We start from the raw sequence: 25,535 nt of genomic DNA, 5'->3' as shown, positions 1-25,535 counted from the left end.
ATTGCAGCCAGTTTAGGGAGTTGACAGCATCATACCGCTGAGCTCACTTATGGCTGAGACTATTGGCCTGACGTCAGCCCTGCAGACACTATCAGACACTGGGTGCAGAGGTGGAGGCTCAGGCAGGGCTGGCACTAGGAATTTCAGGGCCCCATACTGGCAACATTTTCAGGCCCCTTGAGATTCCGCCCAGGCTTCACCTTAACCCCTCAAACATTGCACAGTACCACCACCATTCTTGGAAAAACTCCAATTCTGCAAACCGGCCTCACCAATCACACATTAACCGCTATTCAGCCCAGCTGTGCAGCACAGTCGTCATTTTGACAGCTTGAAAAAAACTGCATGCACCATGTTTCGGGTTATCAAAATGACAAGCCCTAGATGGAGTCATTAGCCATATGTGTATTTATCTATATAATACAGAAGATACAGGATATATATATATATATATATATATATATATATATATATATATATATATGAAAGAGGTAAGAGTTTTAGATGTGGGAATTGTCCTTTCTGTTCGGCCCATAAAACGGGTGATGTAATAAAAGTGGGGTGTGAGTACCTCAGGGTTAATGATTTCATATCGTGCAAGTCCACTTATATAGTGTATGCATTATTCTGCCCCTGCAATTTTTATTACATTGGAAAAACTATCCGGCCCCTTTACGTCCGTTTTAGGGAACATTGCAAATCCTTAATATCAGGGATAGGTTCAGCAAGACTTATTAAACACATGCAGGAATGCCATAATAGTAATTCCAATCTACTTTCTTTTGCTGGTCTGTTTAAAGTCAATCCTAGCAGCAGAGGTGGCGACACGCACCGCACGCTGTTACAAAAAGAATCCAGATTGATTCTGGATCTAAATGCAATGGGACCGCTAGGTTTGAATGACAGAAATGACTTGTCAGTTTTTCTTTAAAGAACCTTTTTTTTTTGACATGTCGACTACATGACATCCTGACTGTGACACCCTTGTTTTGCTAGCACTATCTGATCATGGCGTTGATTAATAGCTACTGTTTTGCATTTTAACATTATTGCATACATTGTCTCTGAAACATTTTTTTTTTCACTAATTTAAAATAATTTCTACTGTTTTTGTGCTCGCTGTACTGTACATCCGAATTTTGTTCTGCTCTTGTAGGGATTGTGATTCTGTCCGCCTTTTGTATATTATTGTATTTTGAGAGATATGTGTATTAGGCTGTGATATGTTAATACCCTTGAAGTCTTCACTTGCTTTTTGTGGCTACTAATTGTATACTTGCATTTGCATTTTAAATCACTCTGCTAATGCAGTACCCGCACCATTTGTGTTAAAAGGGCGGTGCTGCATGGCAGTTTGCACTGGACCTGTGGAAGCTAAGTTCTAGCGAAACTGCACGCCGTCGTCCGGCGTTGTATGGCTTGTCTCACCCTCCCCACCACTTGTACCTTCATGTGTCCCCTGCAATAAAGACGGAGTGATATGGTAATCATCTGGAGTGCGACTTTCTTTCTCCTTTGGATATATAGATATACATATATATATATATATATATATACAACATTTTTCTTATTAAAACTTCACTGGCGGTGTAAAGGGGAGGGGTTATTATTACTAATTTTAACGTACTAGGGTAGAATAGGAAGGTAATAAACCTATTGTTAGTGTCTTTCTACAGTGTATACACTACAGTTCAAAAGTTTGGGGTCACCCAGACAATTTTGTCTTTTCCATGAAAAATCATACTTTTATTTATCAAATGAGTTGAGTAATGAATAGAAAATATAGTCCAGACATTGGAAGCTAAGTTCTAGCGAAACGGCACGCCGTCGTCCGGGGTTGTATGGCTTGTCTCACCCTCCCCACCGCTTGTACCTTCATGTTTCCCCTGCAATAAAGACGGAGTGATATGGTAATCATCTGGAGTGCGACTTTCTTTCTCCTTTGGATATATAGATATACATATATATATATATATATATATATATATATATATATATATATACAACATTTTTCTTATTAAAACTTCACTGGCGGTGTAAAGGGGAGGGGTTATTATTACTAATTTTAACGTACTAGGGTAGAATAGGAAGGTAATAAACCTATTGTTAGTGTCTTTCTACAGTGTATACACTACAGTTCAAAAGTTTGGGGTCACCCAGACAATTTTGTCTTTTCCATGAAAAATCATACTTTTATTTATCAAATGAGTTGAGTAATGAATAGAAAATATAGTCCAGACATTGACGAGGTTAGAAATAATGATTTTTACTTGAAATAATTTTCTCCTTCAAACTTTGCTTTCGTCAAAGAATGCTCCTTTGCAGCAATTACAGGTTTGCAGACCTTTGGCATTCTAGCTGTTAATTTGCTGAGGTAATCTGGAGATATTTCACCTCATGCTTCCAGAAGCCCCTCCCACAAGTTGGCTTGGCTTGATGGGCACTCTTTGCGTACCATACGGTCAAGCTGCTCCCACTACAGCTCAATAGGGTTGAGATCTGGTGACTGGGCTGGCCACTCCATTACAGATAGAATACCAGCTGCCTGCTTCTTCCCTAAATAGTTCATGAATAATTTTGAGGTGTGCTTTGGGTCATTGTCCTGTTGTAGGATGAAATTGGCTCCAATCAAGTGTGACGCCCTAGATAACGCCCACCGAGGAGTTCAGAGGGCCTGAGGCAGGAAACACAGTCAGTTGAGTTGTGAGTTCAGTGAAGAGAGATCAGTTTGTAGTGTGAAGGAGAGTGGAAGCAGGCCTGTGCAGCAGGTCTGCAGCAGTCCGACAGACTGACAGGTGTGAGGGTCGTAACCCGCACACCTTGGCTAAAAGGCATACGGTGGCCTAGCCTGCAGGAAACGGGAAGACGGCTCGGTGGAACCGTGGTGGACCGGGACAGGGTAGTGGCCTGCTGGTACCGACCCGGGGAACTGACTGGAAACCGGAGCACACAGGGGGGTACTCACACCCTGAAACAAGGTCCAGATTCCACTAGACTGAGTTAATTCACTGATTGCAGTCTGGACTATAGGTCCTTTCCCACCCAAGTTCCGACTGAAGACAACAGCCCACCGAGGGGGATAGAAAGCCACCGCACAGGCAGAGAGATCCCACGGGCCAGCGTCTGCAGGCAAACGGGCTCCTCCGACATATACACAGCCGGGGAGCGGACTTCCGTCGCTGAAGCGCAGGCAGTCTACACACACACTACACTGTGTAGGAGAAAGGCAAAGACCACCGAACTGGGTGGGGGACCAGACGCAGTCGGCTACGGGCACAGACCACCATCAACTTTGTTTACCAGAGACTTGTGTGTGTCAATAACAGTGAGTACCACATCGCCATCCGGCCGCGCACTGCCCTGCACCGCCCAGCTACTCTCCCCAACGGGTCCCAGGGCCATCATCCCTGCCCACGGAGGGGCTAACATCTTGCTGCATCATCATCTCCCCCGGGTGGCCTGTAACCGCAGCGGTGGTGTCTACACCTTCACCACATCCCGTGGGTGGCGTCACTAACTCAAACACTGCTCCAGCCGTACACCTACCTATCACCCCCCTAAGTAGCACCAGCACCCTTTCAGAGCGACGTGACCCCGGGTCCGGAGGCGCTCGAGCCACCCACCAACAAGCCCGGATCCGAGCGGCTCGGCTGCAGCCGAGTGCGGGGCGGTACACAAGCGCTGTCCACAGGGTATGGCATTGCGTTTTAAAATGGAGTGATAGCCTTCCTTATTCAAAATCCCTTTTACCTTGTACAAATCTCCCACTTTAGCAGCACCAAAGCAACCCCAGACCATCACATTACCTCCACCATGCTTGACAGATGGCACCAGACACTCTTCCAGCATCTTTTCAGTTGTTCTGCATCTCACAAATGTTCTTCTGTGTGATCCAAACACCTCAAACTTTGATTTGTCTGTCCATAACACTTTTTTCAAATCTTCCTCCGTCCAATGTCTGTGTCCTTTTGCCCATATTAATCTTTTCCTTTTATTAGCCAGTCTCAGATATGGCTATTTCTATGCCACTCTGCCCTGAAGGCCAGCATCCTGGAGTCGATTCTTCACTGTAGATGTTGACACTGGCGTTTTGCAGTTCCTACTTAATGAAGCTGCTAGTTGAGGACCTGTGAGGCGTCGATTTCTAAAACTAGAGGCTCTAATGTACTTGTCTTGTTGCTCAGTTGTGCAGCAGGGCCTCCCACTTCTCTTTCTACTCTAGTTAGAACCTGTTTGTGCTATTCTCTGAAGGGAGTAGTACACACCATTGTAGAAAATCTTCAGTTTCTTGGCAATTTCTCACATGGAATATCCTTAATTTCTAAGAACAAGAATAGACTGTCGAGTTTCACATGAAAGTTCTCTTTTTCTTGCCATTTTGAGAGTTTAATGGAACTAACAAATGTAATGCTCCAGATTCTCAACTAGCTCAAAGGAAAGTCATTTTTATAGCTTCTCCATTAAGCAAAACTGTTTTCAGCTGTGCTAACACACTTCCACAAGAGTTTTCAAGGTATTTCTAAGTGGTAGTTGCTGGAAATGGGCCTCGATACACCTATTTAGATATTGCATTAAAAAACAGACTTTTGAAGTTAGAATAGTCATTTACCACATTAACAATGTATAGAGTGTATTTCTGTTTAATTTTGTTAGTTTCATTGAAAAAAATGTGCTTTTCTTTAAAAAATAAGGAGATATCTAAGTGACCCTAAACTTTTGAACTGTAGTGTATATGTTAAACACACACACAGCTTTGTTACACGCCAATAGACATACACAGCTCTGCCACATTTCCATAAACATACACGGCTCTGCTACATGCACATAGACATACACGGCTCTGCTACATGCGCATAGACATACACGGCTCTGCTCAATGTCCATACACTTACACAGATCTGCTACATGCACATAGACATACACGGCTCTGCTACATGCCCATAGACATAGACTGCTCTGCTACAGGCCTAAAGACATACTCGGCTCTGCTACATGCAAATATAGACACACACAGCTCTACTACATGCACCTATAGACACACAGCTTTACTACATGCACCTATAGACACACACAGCCCTACTACAAGCACCTATAGACACACACTTCTACTACATGCATATATACAAACACACAGCCCTACTGCATGCACCTACACACACATACATTCAACTCTAACACATGCATACTACATGCACAAGTCTGTTAAATGCTGCACATATAGACAAACACAGCCCTACAACAAACACATTTACTTACACACACACACACACACACACACACACACACACACACACACACACACACACACTATACATTACCACATCATGCAGTTCCTGATCGGTGCAGAGCAGGAGAGGAGCCACTGGGGCCATCACAGAGACTGCAGCAGTTGAACAGCTGCAGAACCTTCCAGTTCACCGATGATATGATCAGTCATATGACCTGAGAGGTCCACATTGTACTCTAGCAGAATGTCCTTTACATACTCGGCTCCAACAGCCTTCGTTCATCTCCCGGGTTGCTTCCTCTCCTGCTCTGCACCGATCACATAGATTGGTGCAGAGCAGGAGGGGGGTGGGCAGCTTCCTGTGAGCAGCTGGGCCCCCCTCCTTGCTTCTGCTCACCGGGCCCCATATACCAGTAAGGGCAGTAATGCACTGATGGCAGCCCTGGGCTCAGTACTGGACCCAGTGAGGGTAAGAAAGGAAGAGTTTGTTTCTTTTTATAAAACAAAACATAGCCAGAGACAAAGGGTTTTCCAAAATCGAAAAACCTGTTGAAGCTTTTATAAGCTTCAGACCTGGAATATTCCAGAACTCCTGGCTCTATAGTGCTTGCACCAATAGTTTGCATTCTGCATTACAGTAGCTTAGCTAAGAAATTTCTGACAGGGGTGTGACGATCATGGTCACCCTGCCTATACAAACTGGATGTGCATCCTCTAATTACTTGTGCCACCTACTGCTAGTAGCAATCCTAAAAGTTAATATCAATCTTTTAATGAGTCTTGCCATATAACTTAAGGGTACTTTACAGGCTGCGATATCGGTACCGATATTGCTAGCGAGCGTACCCGCCCCTGTCGGTTGTGCGTCACGTGCAAATCGTTGCCTGTGGCGCACAACATTGCTAACACCCGTCACACGGACTTACCTTCCCTGCGACGTCGCTCTGAACGGCGATCCGCCTCCTTTCTAAGGGGGCGGTTCGTGCAGTGTCACAGCGACGTCACACGGCAGCCGTCCAATAGCAGAGGAGGGGTGAAGATGAGCGGCCGGAATATGCTGCCCACCTCCTTTCTTCCTCATTGCTGGTGGACGCAGGTAAGGAGATGTTGGTCGTTCCTGCGGTGTCACACATAGTGATGCTTGCTGCCGCAGGAACGACAAACAACATCGTACCTGCAGCAGCAACGATATTTGGAAAAGGAGCGACGTGTCAACGAGCAACGATTTTTCATGTTTTTGCGCTCATTGATCGTCGCTCCTTGGTGTCACACGCTGCGATGTCGCTAACGGCGCTGGATGTGCATCATTAATGATGTGACCCGGACGATATATCGTTAGCGATGTCGCAGCGTGTAAAGCACCCTTTAGGTTATGGCAAGGATTGTTAAAGGTTCGATATTGACTTTTAGAATTGCTACTTCCAATAGGTGGCACAAGAGTTCAAGTCCTCTTCCTCTCTGAAGAGTCAGTTTGCACATTTAATTTGCCAGTGGAGCATGCTTAATTCTCCTCATAAAGGCATGCCAGACTTGGCATGCCACTCTCCACAAGAAGAAACCTTACCCCTTAGATCCTCTAGTTACATCACTGATGTCTAACCAGCAAAATGGTGACTGCAGCTGTAGATGGTGTTCACACACTACTTTGTTGCTGACATTTCTGCAACTATTACATTAAAATCAATCGCATTTGCAGAAATTCATACACAAGATGCTGTCTGAAATTATTAAAGAACCTCAAGGAGGATGGATTTTAAATGACAGAATTGCAGTATGTGAACTTATCCCTTAAACAGGCGAACCGAAGGATAGAACAATAACAAATAGGGGACATCATAAAGGGAACCTGTCACCAGATGTGTCCCTTATAAGCTGCGACCATCACCAGTGACCCTTATATACAGAATTCTAGAATACTGTCTATAAGAGCCCACTCTGTATAACATAAAAAATAGCTTTTATTATACTGACTTGCAGGGCCTTGGGGTCCAATGGACATCACTGGTCTCGTTCTAGCGCCACCTCTCTTCATTCCATCGCCGTCCTCCTTCTTGATTCGTGTGGATAACTGATCCTACATCATCTACCCAGAGGCCTCCGTTGTGCCTCTGTGCACTTGCACTTGCACTGCTGAGGGCAGAGAAAAGTACTGTAATGCGCAGGGAAAAGTCAAAGACCAACGGCACTTGCGCACTATACTACTTTGTTCTGCTTTCAGCAGGAGTGCAATAGAGGACTCTGTGTGGATGATGTAAGATGAGTCATCAATATGGAGCTAGAAAGAAGTACAGCGATAGAAGGAATAGAGGAGACTCTGGACTGAGACAAGCTGCAGGTGAGTATAATAAAGGTCTTTTTTACGTTCTACAGAGCGACCTGGACACTTATATACAGTATTCTAGAATAATGTATATAAGGGCTTACTGCTAGTGGCCATAGCTTATAGGGGACAAATTTGGAGACAGGTTCCAAAGGCTTCAATTCACATTTTACTTCAAGTACCTTGTTAAATTGTTCTTCCATTCATTCTCTTCATCCAAGTTCTTTGCCACACTTTCAGCAATAATCTGCAGTAAACTCTGCATGTCTGAAAACAAATATTCCACAGTCACATCCATGTTCAAAAGATTACAGTATAACAAACAAAAGGATTTGAAAGTAATAATTTTCTTTGGTATTTAAATACGGTAAGTTGCCATTTATGTCATACACTGTGTGCAGAATTGTTAGGAAAATTAGTATTTTGATCACATGATAATTGTTATACATGTTGCCCTACTCCAAGCTGTATAGGCTTGAGAGCCAACTACCAATTAAGTAAATCAGGTGATGTGCACCTCTGTAATGAGGAGGGATGTGGTGTAATGACATCAACACCCTATATAAGGTGTGCTCAAAAAACCTGCCCATGAATTGAGGAAAATCAAGTGTGAAGCTGCCAGGATGCCATTTGCCACCAGTTTGGTCATATTTCAGAGCTGCAACGTTACTGGAGTATCAAAAAGCACAAGGTGTGCCATACTCAGGGACATGGCCAAGGTAAGAAAAGCTGAAAAACGACCACCTTTGAACAAGAAACATAAGATAAAATGTCAAGACTGGGCCAAGAAATATCTTAAGACTGATTTTTCAAAGGTTTTATGGACTGATGAAATGAGAGTGACTCTTGATAGGCCAGATGGATGGGCCAGAGGCTGGATCAGTAAAGGGCAGAGAGCTTCACTCCGACTCAGACGGCAGCAAGTGAAGGTGATTGGCTGATATGGACTGGTATCATCAAAGATGAACTTGTGGAACCTTTTCGGGTTGAGGATGGAGTGAATCTAAACTCCCAGACCTACTGGCAGTTTCTGGAAGACAACTTCTTCAAGCAGTGGTACAGGAAGAAGTCGGTATTGTTCAAGAAAAACATGATTTTCGTGCAAGACAATTCTCCATCACATGCATCCAACTACTCCACAGCGTGGCTGGCCAGTAAAGGTCTAAAAGATGAAAAAATAATGACATGGCCCCCTTGTTCACCTGATCTGAACCTCATAGAGAACCTGTGGTCCCTCATAAAATGTTAGATCTACAGGGAGGGAAAACAGTACACCTCTCGGAACAGTGTCTGGGAGGCTGTGGTAACTGCTGCACGCAATGTTTATCATAAACAGATCAAGCAACTGACAGAATCTATGAATGGTAGGCTGTTGAGTGTCATCATAAAGAAAGGTGGCTATATTGGTCACTAATTTTTTGTGGTTTTGTTTTTGCATGTCAGAAATGTTTATTTCTAAATTTTCTGCAGTTATATTGGTTTACCTGGTGGAAATAAACAAGTGAGATGGGAATACATTTGTTTTTCATTAAGTTGCCTAATAATTCAGCACAGTAATAGTTACCTGCACAAACAGATACCCTCCTAAGATAGCCAAATCTAAAAAACCCACTCCAACTTCTAAAAATATTATGCTTTGATATTTATGAGTCTTTTGGTTTGATTGAGAACATAGTTTTTGATCAATAATAAAAAAATCCTCTAAAATACAACTTGTCTAATAATTCTGCACACAGTGTATTTATTGAATATGCCTTTAATGCCTAATAGGTGCAGTTTCCAGAAGTTGAACCCACAGCTTTCTCTAGAGCCGGGTTCCCTCAATATCTCATTCTGGATGGAGTACAACCACCAGTGAAGGAAAAGATGGTGGTGCATATACCGGCTCTCTCCATTCACTCCTAAAGGAGTTCGGTATATGGCGGACATCAGAATTCCAGCAGCAATAGCTGGAGACACCCAGCACAAGTACTGACTCTCTGCATTCACTGGTGATCAGAAGCTGGTTATGTTGGAGAACATTTGGAACCTCTGATCTAGCGACGGGACTGCATGTATCACGCATTAATGACATAACCTTACATTATGCCATAAATGTCCTTTTCAGGGGAATCTATCACTTCTAGTGATGAGCGAGTGTAATCGTTACTGTTCGCTACTCGCACGGATAGTACAGTATTTGGGTTACATTGCGAGTTTTTGTGTACTCGCCTCGCGATATTCATATGTACCGTCCAGGAGGTTTGGTGCCTGATTTGCAGCCACTAAACATGCTGGGCTTCTTAACCAATCACAGGAATGCCGCATCTTGGTTGTTTGGCTGGCCGCGCAGCGTCATAGGGTCTATAAAAGCTCTTCCGCCGCCATTTTGCGAGAGAGAGAGATTTTGTTGACATATTTTCCAGTCTCTCTCCATTCAGATTCATCACTTTCCCATCCATTTCAGTCTTCTCTTCAGGCCCGGACCTCTTGCTTTGACTTGCATTGTACTCGCTATTTGGAGCGAATACGTGAGTATTACAAAGTGCTCGTTATAGCGAATCCGAATATTTTGGTACTCGCTCATCTCTAATCACTGTCTTTATCCTGAGCTTAAAGGTCTACTCACAATGATTGACAGCTTTTTCCCTAGGTGATGTAATAAGATACAAGCTGTCAGTTAGGCAGCGGTGCAAGGTAGGTGTTACGGGGGGCTGTCTGATAATAACTTAAAGGAGTATCAGACAGTCAGGGTCCACCGTGCAAAGACTCTGCTGCAGACTATGGCAGAGAGCAATACCTCTGTTAACTCACAGAAGGATTTAATAAGTAAGTAAAGCAATTCCTCCCTTACTTGGAGGGTGTGTGGAATGATCTCTGTTAATAATCACAGAGACAAAGGCAATGTGTGCGAAATGGCACCTACCTAGGTCCGCTCTTCTAGTGGTGCAAAAGAGACGAACAGCAGCGTAAGCCGCACAAAGCTCCTACCTGCGTTCGCTCCACTAGTGTGCGAGGACACGAACCACTAGATATGGCACCTGCCTAGGTCCGCTCTTCTAGTGGTGCAAAAGAGACGAACAGCAGCGTAAGCCGCACAAAGCTCCTACCTCTGTTCGCTCCCCTAGTGTGCGAGGATACGAACAACTGCCAGACGCAGTATAAGGAACGTTACCCTAGCGGCAACGTCCACCTACGAGTCGAACCACAAGACCCAGCCAGACCATGTGCCTCAGGCACCTGCCTATGTCCGCTCCCCTAAGAGGTAAGGATACAGACAGCAGCCGAAGCTGTAAGGTATAAGAACGCTACCCTTCCGGTAGCGCTCACCTAGCATAGACAGAGGAATGCCTAGAGGAACGCACACAGAGCATCTACTCTTATGCATGAACCAAGAGGACTGAGCGCCATGCGGCGTGTGTCAGGGTCTTATATAGACTCTGTGCCTCATCCAAGATGGAGGACACCAGAGCCAATCCGCTGCCAGAACGACAGGAGTGACGTCATGCTGGCCTATCACGGAGCAAGGCATCACAAGCACATGACCAGCGACCAATCGGCATAGAAGGTGTCAGAGACATGTGACCTCGTGTCAGCGATGATGTCACCCGCACATGTGCAATGGCTCCAAGATAGGACTTAGTCTCCGGCGCTCGCACATGTGCAGTAGCAAGAAATCTGGACTTAGTCTCCAGCGCTCGCACATGTGCAGTAGCAAGAAATCTGGACTTAGTCTCCAGCGCTCGCACATGTGCAGTAGCAAGAAATCTGGACATAGTCTCCAGTGCTCGCAGCAACCGTAACAGTACCTCCCCCTCAAGGGCCCCCCTCCCGGCGACGCAGGTAATCGGCAACTAAGTCGGGAGCATGGACAGCCTCCTCAGGCTCCCAAGAGCGATGTTCCGGGCCGTAACCCTCCCAATCTATCAAGAAGAACCTGCGCCCTCTAACCATCTTAGAACCAACTATGGCTCGTACCTCATAGCTAGAGCGAGAGGAATCAGAGGCAGGAGAGTGCACTTCACGAGCGTGAGGTAAAATAGCCGGCTTTAGCAGTGAGACATGGAATTTGTCATGAATCCTAAGATGGACGGGTAACTTCAATTGGTAGACTACAGGATTTACCTGTCGAAGAACCTCATAAGGACCCAGGAAGCGAGGAGCAAATTTGACAGAGCTCACTCTAAGTCTCACGTGTTTTGCAGAGAGCCACACAAAGTCCCCTGGAGAAAAGACAGGAGCCGGGCGACGAAACCGATCGGACACCGTCTTCATACGGTCCTTAGCTGCTTGGATCGACTCTTGAGTCCGATCCCAAATCTCTCTGGCATTAGTTGCCCAGTCGGCCACAAGAGGAGGAGGTGCAGCAGCGGGAAACGGTACCGGTACCCTAGGGTGTTGCCCATTATTGAGTACGAACGGTGTCTGCCCAGTGGCCTCAGCCAGCGAATTGTTAAGGGCAAATTCTGCCCAGGGTAGGAGGGAGGACAAGTTATCGTGGTTCTCAGCAACAAAGTGTCGAAGGTATATAATCATAGATTGATTGGTACGTTCAACCAAACCATTGGTCTCCGGATGGTATGCCGAAGAGAGATTCAACTCAATTTGCAGAAGGCTACAAAGATCTCGCCAGAAACGGGAAGTAAATTGCGGGCCTCTATCACAAATGATACGATCTGGCATCCCGTGAAGCCTAAAGACATGCTTGAGAAATAGTTTGGCTAGTACCCTGGAAGATGGGATTCTCGATAACGGTACGAGATGAACCATCCGGGAGAAATGGTCCGTAAAGACCCACACAAATCTATGTCCCTGTGAACATGGAAGATCACCCACAAAGTCCATGCCTACCACCTCCCGTGGTCTATCTGGCACTGGCATACGACCTATGGGGTGGAAGACCCTCAGCACCCTGTTTGGAGAACACGTCAGCGAAATCCAGATAGGGTGTAGGTATGGGAGAGAGATCAGTAGATGCAACCGCAATGACCTTAGGTGGTAAGGGAAGACATCGGGACTGACATTTTGAACCCCAACTAATAATGCTGTCAGACTCCCAGTCAATGTGAGGAGCATGAGTCCGAAGCCATGGGAGACCCAGAAGGACGTCGTCTATACCCTCAGGCAAAACAAGAAAAGAAATCTCCTCTATGTGACCCTGAGACAGGGAAAGGCGCAAGGGAACTGTCCTCAATGTAATGGAGTCAGACAACATAGTTCCATTAACAACACGGACAGGAATAGGCGCCTCTAACATGATAGAGGGAATATTGTGTCCCTTTACAAATCCTGAGGACACAAAAGTCCCGTCAGCTCCGGAATCCACAAAAGCCATAATAGGCCATGTATTCTCAGATAACGAGAGCTGACCTGGGATACAACACTTAGAGGGTGTAGAAGACGTCTCTAGTAACCCCCCTCTAATGGTTACTAGATCAGGGAGTTTCCCTGACGACTAGGACACTTGTTGGCATAGTGCCCAGCCTGACGACATACGTAACATATAGGAGGACCAGACTTGCGTAGTCTGGAAGACGTATGACCTAACTCCATAGGAGTGGGAGATATTTCAGATGCTGAGGAAGATGGTAGTGGACCCTCAACAACTGGAATAGCCCGATGCTTAGGGCGTGAGGAAGAGACCTCGAGTCTACGTTCCTTATGGCGTACATCGATCCTCGTTGCTACTGTGATCAAGTCCTCCAGAGAAGCAGGGACCTCACGAGTAGCAAGAGCATCCTTGACATAGCCTGCCAACATTCTCCAGAAGATAGGAATCAACACCTTCTCTGGCCAATCTAGTTCTGCCACCAGAGTTCTAAAAGCAATGGCATAAGAACTAGTGGATAATGAACCCTGAGATAGATCTAACAGTCTCAGGGCCGCATCATGGGTAACCTGCGGACCCATGAATACCGCCTTAAGAGCATCAAGAAAGTCTTGATGTCTCAGAGTAACCACATCAGAGCGCTCCCATAGGGGAGTCGCCCATTCTAAGGCTTTGTCCTGAAGTAAGGAGATGATAAAGCCTACTCTGGACCTCTCCGTAGAGAAGCGAGAAGAGTTGACCTCTAGGTGTATCTGACACTGACTAATGAAACCACGACATGATCTGGCATCGCCAGAATATCTGTTTGGCAGAGCAAGTCGAGGATCATGTGCAGATGTCACCATGGTCTGAGGTTTATCCTCTATACTCTTGAGCCGTGACTCAAGTACTTGTATGCAACGGTGTAACTGCTGATATTCTGCCATAACTGCCAGACCCTTGGCTCAGTCCTAATGTTACGGGGGGCTGTCTGATAATAACTTAAAGGAGTATCAGACAGTCAGGGTCCACCGTGCAAAGACTCTGCTGCAGACTATGGCAGAGAGCAATACCTCTGTTAACTCACAGAAGGATATAATAAGTAAGTAAAGCAATTCCTCCCTTACTTGGAGGGTGTGTGGAATGATCTCTGTTAATAATCACAGAGACAAAGGCAATGTGTGAGAAATGGCACCTACCTAGGTCCGCTCTTCTAGTGGTGCAAAAGAGACGAACAGCAGCGTAAGCCGCACAAAGCTCCTACCTGCGTTCGCTCCACTAGTGTGCGAGGACACGAACCACTAGATATGGCACCTGCCTAGGTCCGCTCTTCTAGTGGTGCAAAAGAGACGAACAGCAGCGTAAGCCGCACAAAGCTCCTACCTCTGTTCGCTCCCCTAGTGTGCGAGGATACGAACAACTGCCAGACGCAGTATAAGGAACGTTACCCTAGCGGCAACGTCCACCTACGAGTCGAACCACAAGACCCAGCCAGACCATGTGCCTCAGGCACCTGCCTATGTCCGCTCCCCTAAGAGGTAAGGATACGGACAGCAGCCGAAGCTGTAAGGTATAAGAACGCTACCCTTCCGGTAGCGCTCACCTAGCATAGACAGAGGAATGCCTAGAGGAACGCGCACAGAGCATCTACTCTTATGCATGAACCAAGAGGACTGAGCGCCATGCGGCGTGTGTCAGGGTCTTATATAGACTCTGTGCCTCATCCAAGATGGAGGACACCAGAGCCAATCTGCTGCCAGAACGACAGGAGTGCTGTCATGCTGGCCTATCACGGAGCAAGGCATCACAAGCACATGACCAGCGACCAATCGGCATAGAAGGTGTCAGAGACATGTGACCTCGTGTCAGCGATGATGTCACCCGCACATGTGCAATGGCTCCAAGATAGGACTTAGTCTCCGGCGCTCGCACATGTGCAGTAGCAAGAAATCTGGACTTAGTCTCCAGCGCTCGCACATGTGCAGTAGCAAGAAATCTGGACTTAGTCTCCAGTGCTCGCACATGTGCAGTAGCAAGAAATCTGGACATAGTCTCCAGTGCTCGCAGCAACCGTAACAGTACCTCTCCCTCAAGGGCCCCCCTCCCGGCGACGCAGGTAATCGACAACTAAGTCGGGAGCATGGACAGCCTCCTCAGGCTCCCAAGAGCGATGTTCCGGGCCGTAACCCTCCCAATCTATCAAGAAGAACCTGCGCCCTCTAACCATCTTAGAACCAACTATGGCTCGTACCTCATAGCTAGAGAGAGAGGAATCAGAGGCAGGAGAGTGCACTTCACGAGCGTGAGGTAAAATAGCCGGCTTTAGCAGTGAGACATGGAATTTGTCATGAATCCTAAGATGGACGGGTAACTTCAATTGGTAGACTACAGGATTTACCTGTCGAAGAACCTCATAAGGACCCAGGAAGCGAGGAGCAAATTTGACAGAGCTCACTCTAAGTCTCACGTGTTTTGCAGAGAGCCACACAAAGTCCCCTGGAGAAAAGACAGGAGCCGGGCGACGAAACCGATCGGACACCGTCTTCATACGGTCCTTAGCTGCTTGGATCGACTCTTGAGTCCGATCCCAAATCTCTCTGGCATTAGTTGCCCAGTCGGCCACAAGAGGAGGAGGTGCAGCAGCGGGAAACGGTACCGGTACCCTAGGGTGTTGCCCATTATGGAGTACGAACGGTGTCTGCCCAGTGGCCTCAGCCAGCGAATTGTTAAGGGCAAATTCTGCCCAGGGTAGGAGGGAGGACCAGTTATCGTGGTTCTCAGCAACAAAGTGTCGAAGGTATATAATCATAGATTGATTGGTACGTTCAACCAAACCATTGGTCTCCGGATGGTATGCCGAAGAGAGATTCAACTCAATTTGCAGAAGGCTACAAAGATCTCGCCAGAAACGGGAAGTAAATTGCGGGCCTCTATCACAAATGATACGATCTGGCATCCCGTGAAGCCTAAAGACATGCTTGAGGAATAGTTTGGCTAGTACCCTGGAAGATGGGATTCTCGATAACGGTACGAGATGAACCATCCGGGAGAAATGGTCCGTAAAGACCCACACAAATCTATGTCCCTGTGAACATGGAAGATCACCCACAAAGTCCATGCCTACCACCTCTCATGGTCTATCTGGCACTGGCATACGGCCTATGGGGTGGAAGACCCTCAGCACCCTGTTTGGAGAACACGTCAGCGAAATCCAGATAGGGTGTAGGTATGGGAGAGAGATCAGTAGATGCAACCGCAATGACCTTAGGTAGTAAGGGAAGACATCGGGACTGACATTTCGAACCCCAACTAATAATGCTGTCAGACTCCCAGTCAATGTGAGGAGCATGAGTCCGAAGCCATGGGAGACCCAGAAGGACGTCGTCTATACCCTCAGGCAAAACAAGAAAAGAAATCTGCTCTATGTGACCCTGAGACAGGGAAAGGCGCAAGGGAACTGTCCTCAATGTAATGGAGTCAGACAACATAGTTCCATTAACAACACGGACAGGAATAGGCGCCTCTAACATGATAGAGGGAATATTGTGTCCCTTTACAAATCCTGAGGACACAAAAGTCCCGTCAGCTCCGGAATCCACAAAAGCCATAATAGGCCATGTATTCTCAGATAACGAGAGCTGACCTGGGATACAACACTTAGAGGGTGTAGAAGACGTCTCTAGTAACCCCCCTCTAATGGTTACTAGACCAGGGAGTTTCCCTGACGACTAGGACACTTGTTGGCATAGTGCCCAGCCTGACGACATACGTAACATATAGGAGGACCAGACTTGCGTAGTCTGGAAGACGTATGACCTAACTCCATAGGAGTGGGAGATATTTCAGATGCTGAGGGAGATGGTAGTGGACCCTCAACAACTGGAATAGCCCGATGCTTAGGGCGTGAGGAAGAGACCTCGAGTCTACGTTCCTTATGGCGTACATCGATCCTCGTTGCTACTGTGATCAAGTCCTCCAGAGAAGCAGGGACCTCACGAGTAGCAAGAGCATCCTTGACATAGCCTGCCAACCCTCTCCAGAAGATAGGAATCAACACCTTCTCTGGCCAATCTAGTTCTGCCACCAGAGTTCTAAAAGCAATGGCATAAGAACTAGTGGATAATGAACCCTGAGATAGATCTAACAGTCTCAGGGCCGCATCATGGGTAACCTGCGGACCCATGAATACCGCCTTAAGAGCATCAAGAAAGTCTTGATGTCTCAGAGTAACCACATCAGAGCGCTCCCATAGGGGAGTCGCCCATTCTAAGGCTTTGTCCTGAAGTAAGGAGATGATAAAGCCTACTCTGGACCTCTCCGTAGAGAAGCGAGAAGAGTTGACCTCTAGGTGTATCTGACACTGACTAATGAAACCACGACATGATCTGGCATCGCCAGAATATCTGTTTGGCAGAGCAAGTCGAGGATCATGTGCAGATGTCACCATGGTCTGAGGTTTATCCTCTATACTCTTGAGCCGTGACTCAAGTACTTGTATGCAACGGTGTAACTGCTGATATTCTGCCATAACTGCCAGACCCTTGGCTCAGTCCTAATGTTACGGGGGGCTGTCTGATAATAACTTAAAGGAGTATCAGACAGTCAGGGTCCACCGTGCAAAGACTCTGCTGCAGACTATGGCAGAGAGCAATACCTCTGTTAACTCACAGAAGGATATAATAAGTAAGTAAAGCAATTCCTCCCTTACTTGGAGGGTGTGTGGAATGATCTCTGTTAATAATCACAGAGACAAAGGCAATGTGTGCGAAATGGCACCTACCTAGGTCCGCTCTTCTAGTGGTGCAAAAGAGACGAACAGCAGCGTAAGCCGCACAAAGCTCCTACCTGCGTTCGCTCCACTAGTGTGCGAGGACACGAACCACTAGATATGGCACCTGCCTAGGTCCGCTCTTCTAGTGGTGCAAAAGAGACGAACAGCAGCGTAAGCCGCACAAAGCTCCTACCTCTGTTCGCTCCCCTAGTGTGCGAGGATACGAACAACTGCCAGACGCAGTATAAGGAACGTTACCCTAGCGGCAACGTCCACCTACGAGTCGAACCACAAGACCCAGCCAGACCATGTGCCTCAGGCACCTGCCTATGTCCGCTCCCCTAAGAGGTAAGGATACGGACAGCAGCCGAAGCTGTAAGGTATAAGAACGCTACCCTTCCGGTAGCGCTCACCTAGCATAGACAGAGGAATGCCTAGAGGAACGCGCACAGAGCGTCTACTCTTATGCATGAACCAAGAGGACTGAGCGCCATGCGGCGTGTGTCAGGGTCTTATATAGACTCTGTGCCTCATCCAAGATGGAGGACACCAGAGCCAATCTGCTGCCAGAACGACAGGAGTGACGTCATGCTGGCCTATCACGGAGCAAGGCATCACAAGCACATGACCAGCGACCAATCGGCATAGAAGGTGTCAGAGACATGTGACCTCGTGTCAGCGATGATGTCACCCGCACATGTGCAATGGCTCCAAGATAGGACTTAGTCTCCGGCGCTCGCACATGTGCAGTAGCAAGAAATCTGGACTTAGTCTCCAGCGCTCGCACATGTGCAGTAGCAAGAAATCTGGACTTAGTCTCCAGCGCTCGCACATGTGCAGTAGCAAGAAATCTGGACATAGTCTCCAGTGCTCGCAGCAACCGTAACAGTAGGCCCCTAAATTCATGAATACTGGGGCAGCATTATTATGCTGCTATTAGAAAGAGGTTAATAACCAAAATAATATTAAAACAAGCTTCGGTGAATCTAAGATCGTATTCTAGTTGAAGACTATGGCCATGAGTCGGGCTTTGACTGTGTAGTGCTTTCTGGTCCTCGGTTTAGCAGGAGTTAATTAATGCTGGTCGAGGATTTGCTGCTGAGGTCACAGGTTGCTGATGTCCTATCACAGCCACCTCTACCCTATAAAAAATGGTGGAACCTAGCCTCACATGCTGAAGATAGCTCTAGCTTTGCTCCAGCGTTATCGGTCTTTGTGTGTGATGATCCAGTTGTTGGTGAACTGTTGTATGCAATTTGTTGTGCTGTGGAATTTGTTGTTTGTTTATTTCCTCCCTGTACTTTAGTTCTTCCTGAGCATGTATTGTTTTTTCCCCTATTTTCCCCTTGCTGTGAGATTCAGCTTTGATTTTCCCCTGACTGTCTGTATTTGTGTGATTCATTACTTCTGTCCCAGCACTCCACGGGGGTGTTAGACCAGGGCTGCTCAGAGGTTGGGGCTCCGCTGTGTTCCAAACCTGGCTATCATCATGCCAACCTCTGGAATAAGGGACAGTTTAAGGTCCCAAGTCTGAGGGCCAATCTAGGTGCCTTCACTCCTGTTTACCGTGTCATATCCATGACAGGAGACTGCAAGAAAAAGGAATCGCAGTGGATCATTTTTGTATTATTAAACTAAATTATAAATTGTTCCTCAACCTGGACACAACCTAATATTTGCAAATTCTAAAAACTCTGGCAACCAAAAAAAACCCTAGATTTTTCTGTTGTTATAACTATGTACTTCATAGGTGTTCATTAAACAAACACATATTTAACAAGTTGACATATGGCACTCCTTTGCCTAGAGCATCAGAAGTGCTGTAAAGGTCACAAGTTGGCGCCGTGTTGAATGGCACATAACTAGAATGTTAATATTTGACTTTTGTCTTCAACCTTTTCCAGTGGAATGGAAAAATTACCAAAAATCATATTATTTTCCACTATTTTATTGGCCAGGTAGCAAAGAATATAAATATATAGTTTCTTTTATTAGTATACAATAAAGTCACACAAAGACATGTAAAAAAGGGACAGAACAGGACCCAGCATTAATGGTAGGTGCACCAAACCAATGATACAAACCATTAATTAGCTTTTATCAGCATCTGGCCACAGCATTAATGACCTAATAATAATTCTGAAGTGACACCAAAAGACATTGGGCAGACAGGAAGTGGTTAACCAGCTTTCTGAAATGCCGTGGCACTCCTGTTGTGGTTTAGTAAGGCAGATGAGGCAGTCAGACTGTCTATGAATGAATGTCTGCAGCAATCTTTAGTGTGAAAATGTGACTACATTTTCCTGGGCTGGAAATTGTAAACCAAGGGTCAGAAACATGTAACAATCCAGATGTTGAACCACAACTTCCAGCATGCTACTGTGGCGCCCCTGAGGCTTCAGTCGCCACAGGGTACTGCATCTCTTTTAAGATGTAGTATTCATTCCGGGTAAGAGTAGGTAATCGCTGGTGTTTGTTACACTTAAACAAAATCCAGTCAGTGAGTCAACCAGTTACACAACTCAGGAAGTCATCAAGAAGGTGGGTGCTGAATGAGGGAGTGGTACACACAAACAGTGTCAGTTTAGACTAGTCTGAGACTTTGAACAACACGGTACCTAGAAGGTGTGCTTCAGAGGTCTTCCAGGTGGAACCAGCCAGACTGGAAGAGGGCGAGATGGTGAGACAGAGGAGAACATGGTAGCTGGAGGTCGAGCCTAACCGTTCCTACAGTGCCAGCGCTGGTAGTGTGCAGAAGCCCTGGGGCAGATTATACTTTATGTTGTCTGCCAGAATCTTCAAGGGATGGTGATTACAAGTCCCATCGCCCACCAACCATTTTCCCAGAGCACAGTGACACATAGGATCCGGGGACTGGATTGCAGCCAGGCCTCATGGTGAGAATCCGCGCCACCTGCATACAGGACGGGACACTTAACGGAGACACTGGGGTCCCCAAGCTGTTTCAAGCCACGAGGATCCACAACCAAGCGCGAGGAAGGGAGGTCTCACACTCCACAGACATCTGTGATTGCCTCTGACTTACCCTGGACTGGCTGAGGCCCATCGTGGCAAAGAGCGGCACCTCTGGGGTATCTTACAAACTGTGAGTAAAGAGAACTTTGAACTGCAGCCCTCTGTGTCGTCCCTGTCTTTGCCGGCGCCCCGCACGTCGGCGCTCCCGTGTACTACTGCCATTGTCATCCACTCAGGGCAACGCTCCATCTGTAGGGAGCGAAACCATCCTGGCTGCCATAACACCTGCCCCGGTGAGGAATTCTGCAGCGGCTACTCCCTGGCCGCATACCACAGGTGGCATCACAACAAACTTTCCCAAATCACCCCGCTTTCCCTTCATTTACTGCACGCCTCGGGGCAACGGAACCGGGCAAGGCCACCCGTGACATCGCCTGACCAGACCCTCAACGGCCCGGCAACAAGTAGGTTAATCACCTGCCCCATCGGAAGCTGCACTACAGCCATATTATAATTTATTTTCCAGCGTGGTTTGGTAATGGTTTTATACTATGCACTCCAAATTTGTCAGGCTATGTTCCCATAATGAACATTTGGTAAGTTATTAACGTTACAGATATTCTGCACACATTAGGGCTCATCCACATATCAGTTTTTCACTTATGAGTGCTGTCTGTTTTTTTCATTGACAGTACCTATGAAAGTTTATGGGGCTTATTTTTTGCAGATGGAGTGGTCCATGCAAAATCGCAGGGACATGTCCTATATTAATCCGAGTGTTGGATCACACCCGTCAATGAAAGTCTATGGATCCGTGAAAAAATCTGACTCATTCAGATTCCATCCGTATTCTATCCCATTTTCAGTGACTGAGAGAAGATGGAGAAACTCTTATTTCTCATCAGTGAAATAAAAAACGTGATCAAACTCTGATGAAAATCACTGATAAAACGTTTTTCTCATACGTCAAAAAACCTGAAGCCTGAATGAGGCCTTAGGTAAATTAGGTTACTTGTTATTTTTTTTTATCAGATTATTTAACATTTTTTGTTGTCTTTTTTACATGTCATGATTTAAATAAAGCTGCTTTATACGTGATGTTTCCTCATATTTTCATATTTGGCTTTGACAAAAGTTTATAAATAGAAGAGTAGAGGGAAGGAGAAAAAACAAAGAAATGTATATGTGAATATTGAAATGTGAAAATACATTACTGCAAAGAAAACAAAAAATTAAAAAAAAAAATTGGGAAAAAAATGAGTAATTTTGCAAATAAAATTGGACAAGTTTACTTGAGCCCAGTTACCACGCCAAGGGCATAACATTTCTATATATCTCATCCACTTTGCTGGAACTGTAAGATGCAGTTATTTGAACAGTGAAAATACTCAGCATTAAAAACCTCACCAAAAACTTATTGTGGGAACTTAACCTTACAGTATAGTTGTTGCAAAGTCCTTAAATGAGGTCTATCACCCCAAAAGACAACCCAAACTAAGCACATAGTCATATAAGAGACTCAGTCCTTATACAAATCCTACTTTTACTGTGTAAAGTTGTCCCTCCGATATGCTAAGTAGAGTGCTCGGAGAGGCAAGAAAAACGGTTGCACTGCTATAGGAGATAAATATATAACATAAAACGTAGTAGTGCTTGGTGCACCCGATGAATTCACATTCTCCCACCCCCTCACTGGTGATAGACAACAGTGTTTTGGAGCATGTTGGTGCAAGTACTCACAATTTTACATTACTATGCAACATTGGTCTTCTGGAAAGTGTGCTGATTAACATGCAGAAAAAAAAAAATCAAAATTTGTGCAAAATTCTGCGACATTTGACGCGTTGGTGTAAGGTGCTTGTTAAAAATGAAGTGGAGTTGGAGTACACTAAAGATTTGGTAGATATTACCCAATTTGTGGTAAATATGGTACAATATTAGGGTTCCTAGATTGGATTGCAAGCTCTATAGGGTGCTTTACATGCTGCGATAGCTAGCGATGTCGTGCGCGATAGCACCCGCCCTTGACGCTCGTGCGACATTTGGTGATTGCTGCCGTAGCGAACATTATCGCTACGGCAGAGTCACATGCACATACCTTTACAGCGACGTCGCTGTGACCACCGAACAATTCCTCTTTCCAGGGGGCGGTTTGTTCGGCGTCACAGCGACGTCACTAAGCGGCCGCCCAATAGCACAGAAGGGGCGGAGATGAGCGGCCAGAACATGCCACCCACCTACTTCCTTCCTCATTGCCGGTGGATGCAGGTAAGGAGATGTTCGTCGTTCCTGCGGTGTCACACACAGCGATGTGTGCTGCCACAAGAACGACGAACAACATCGTACCTGCAGCAGCAACGATATTATGAAAAGGAGCAACGTGTCAACGATCAGCGATATTTGACGCTTTTGCGATCATTGATCGTCGCTCCTTGGTGTCACACGCTGCGATGACGCTCACGGCGCCGGATGTGCGTCACTAATAACGTGACCCCGACGATATATCATTAGCGATGTCGCAGCGTGTAAAGCACCCTTATCTCCTCTCCCGTGCAGACACCTACACTGTCACTAACCAGAGAGGGAGTTGGGGAATATCGAAATACCATGGGCCGAATTTGCACTGAACCTGCTCCTCACCAAGACTGCACAAAGCACCCCAGCACCCCATTTGGGGAATAAGAGACTATTTTACAAAATCGTTGGAAAGAAGGATGGGAGGGAAACATATCCAGCACCATGTCTGTAAGAAAAACTTCAAATTTATTAATTCTTAGTGAAAAATGTTTTTTCTATGGACTAAAACAATCTCTCCATATGCCTTATAGCGCCTTACATGTTTCAGAGAAGAACTCCTTAATCATAGGCAAATACTATATTTGCCTATGATTAAGGAGTTCTTCTCTGAAACATGTAAGGCGCTATAAGGCATATGGAGAGATTGTTTTAGTCTATATAAGAAACATTTTTTTACTTGGAAATAATAAATTTGAAGTTTTTTTAAAGACATGGTGCTGGATATGTTTTCCTCCCCTCCTTCTTTCCAATAATTGCGACAGCGGTGGATGCCAACCATGGATACCGTGCACCGACCCAGGTGGAATCTAAACACAGAGACTCGTGAGCTGGATATATTGTATTTTTTTTATTTTACAAAATGCAGAGACAGATTTGTATAGTAAAGGTATGATTTTTAAAGAAGTCCCTAAGGATATGGGTATGTGCCTAAGTTAAATTATCTTTTGGCATGACAGATCGCTTTCAAGAAATTCCTCAGTACTGGTAGCAATGTTTAGTATGTAGAATCATCCACCTTACCCTTATATGGATTGTCAGTGAGCCAAATTCAAGGCCATCATTTGTCAGTGATAAAAGGAATATGTGGATGATATACTGTATGCTAGTCAATTATAATTATCCACCGATGCTTCAGATAATAAAAGGTGCACATAAATCCAGCACCATTCATGGATCAAACCATACAAAACAGAGTACTATGTCAGAACATGTAATATATTGTATAGAATGCACGATGTGCAGTTTGTACTATAATTGATGTACCACAAGAAAATTTAAAATACGCATTTCAGAACATACGATTGTTCTCTACTTTTGATCTCCAGTGTATGATCACTTGCTTTTCTCAGAAATAATATAATCTACATTGATCAACATTTGAAGGTTTTTTGTAAGGGGCACACTATGCTACTAGAACAGTGTTTACGAAAGGGCCAAAGTTTATCAATATAAAACCTTTATTTTGTTCAAAACGTGATGATCATAATAAGAGAACAACAATGACTGTTGTACAGAGAAAGATTATTAGTAAATTTTATGAAGGTAACGACAGTCACCAATCAGTAGTAAGTGTACAGGCCTTTGCTTTGAATGACTTCAGCACATCTGCAGCCACAGGACATCACTAGTCTCTCACACTGCTCTGGCATGATTTTGGTCCACTCTTCTTCCAGTCTCTTCCACAGCTCTTTGACTGTTGTGAGTTTCTTGCCCATAACTTTGTTACCAAGGATTTTCCAGAGGTTTTCCTTTGGGTTTAGGTCAGGACTCTTGGCTGGCCAATTCATTGTTTCAATGTTTTCTGTTTCAAGGAACTGCTTTACCTGCTTGGCTGTGTGAAAGGGAGCATTGTCATGAATTAAAAATTATTGACTGATTGAGTGATGAATGCAAGTAATGAACCACGTGTTGTTGAAAAAGGTTCTGATACACACTTGCATTCATTGTGCCATGTAGCTGTATACAAGGTCCAACTCCTGCTGCTAAACACATTCCCCAAACCATGACACTTCCTCCACCACCTTTCACTGACTTCTTAACATACTTTGGGTTCAATCTTTCCCCAGTTTGTTTACGAACATAACGTTTCTCATCAGACCCAAGTAAGTTAAACTTGCTTTCATCAGTATAATGAACTGTGGATCACTTCTCCTCTGTCCACACAACATGCTCCTCACCAAAGGTGAATCTAGCCTTTTGATTCTTTCTGCTAATGAGAGGTTTGGTCACTCCAGAGTGGGTTTTCAGTCCAAATTATCTTAAACGTGACAATGTATGATGACAGATCTTTACCCTATTCAGCGCTGCATTGTTGAAACAATTACCCATGGAGATTCTCTGCATTGTCCTGTCCTCTCTTGCATTTGTCTTTCGAGGGCGACCAGCCTTCTTGGGGTACTTGAGACAGTTTGTGATATTGTAAAGATTCAATATTCTCTAAATCATAGACTTGGAACTACCAACTTCTCTTGCTATGGCTGACAGGGTCACTCCTTTGGTCTTCATCTGTACAACCTGCTGCCAAAGGGTTTCAGTCACTTTGTAACGGCACACCAGTTTTGCAAAGTCAGCGCAAACTGGAAATTTAGACTGCCAGTTAAATAGGGTTTGTCAGATAACCATGGAACTTAGCGCCAGGTGTCAGATTTACACCAAT

General features: G+C 45.5%; 1 protein-coding gene across 1 annotated transcript in view; it reads right to left on the bottom strand.

Moving 5' to 3' along the window:
• CCDC60 (coiled-coil domain containing 60) overlaps positions 1–25,535 on the bottom strand; it is a 380,115-nt gene that overhangs the window by 81,727 nt on the left and 272,853 nt on the right. Inside the window, exon 9 of the mRNA XM_075341855.1 lies at positions 7,730–7,814. Within this exon, the coding sequence (XP_075197970.1) occupies positions 7,730–7,814 (85 nt within the window). The remainder of the gene's footprint in view (positions 1–7,729; positions 7,815–25,535) is intronic.

This window comes from Anomaloglossus baeobatrachus, chromosome 1 (genome assembly GCF_048569485.1).
Source record: "Anomaloglossus baeobatrachus isolate aAnoBae1 chromosome 1, aAnoBae1.hap1, whole genome shotgun sequence".
NCBI classification, from domain to species: domain Eukaryota; kingdom Metazoa; phylum Chordata; class Amphibia; order Anura; family Aromobatidae; genus Anomaloglossus; species Anomaloglossus baeobatrachus.
Note: the sequence above shows the minus strand (reverse complement) of the source record. Positions and strands in the feature narration are given on the sequence as shown.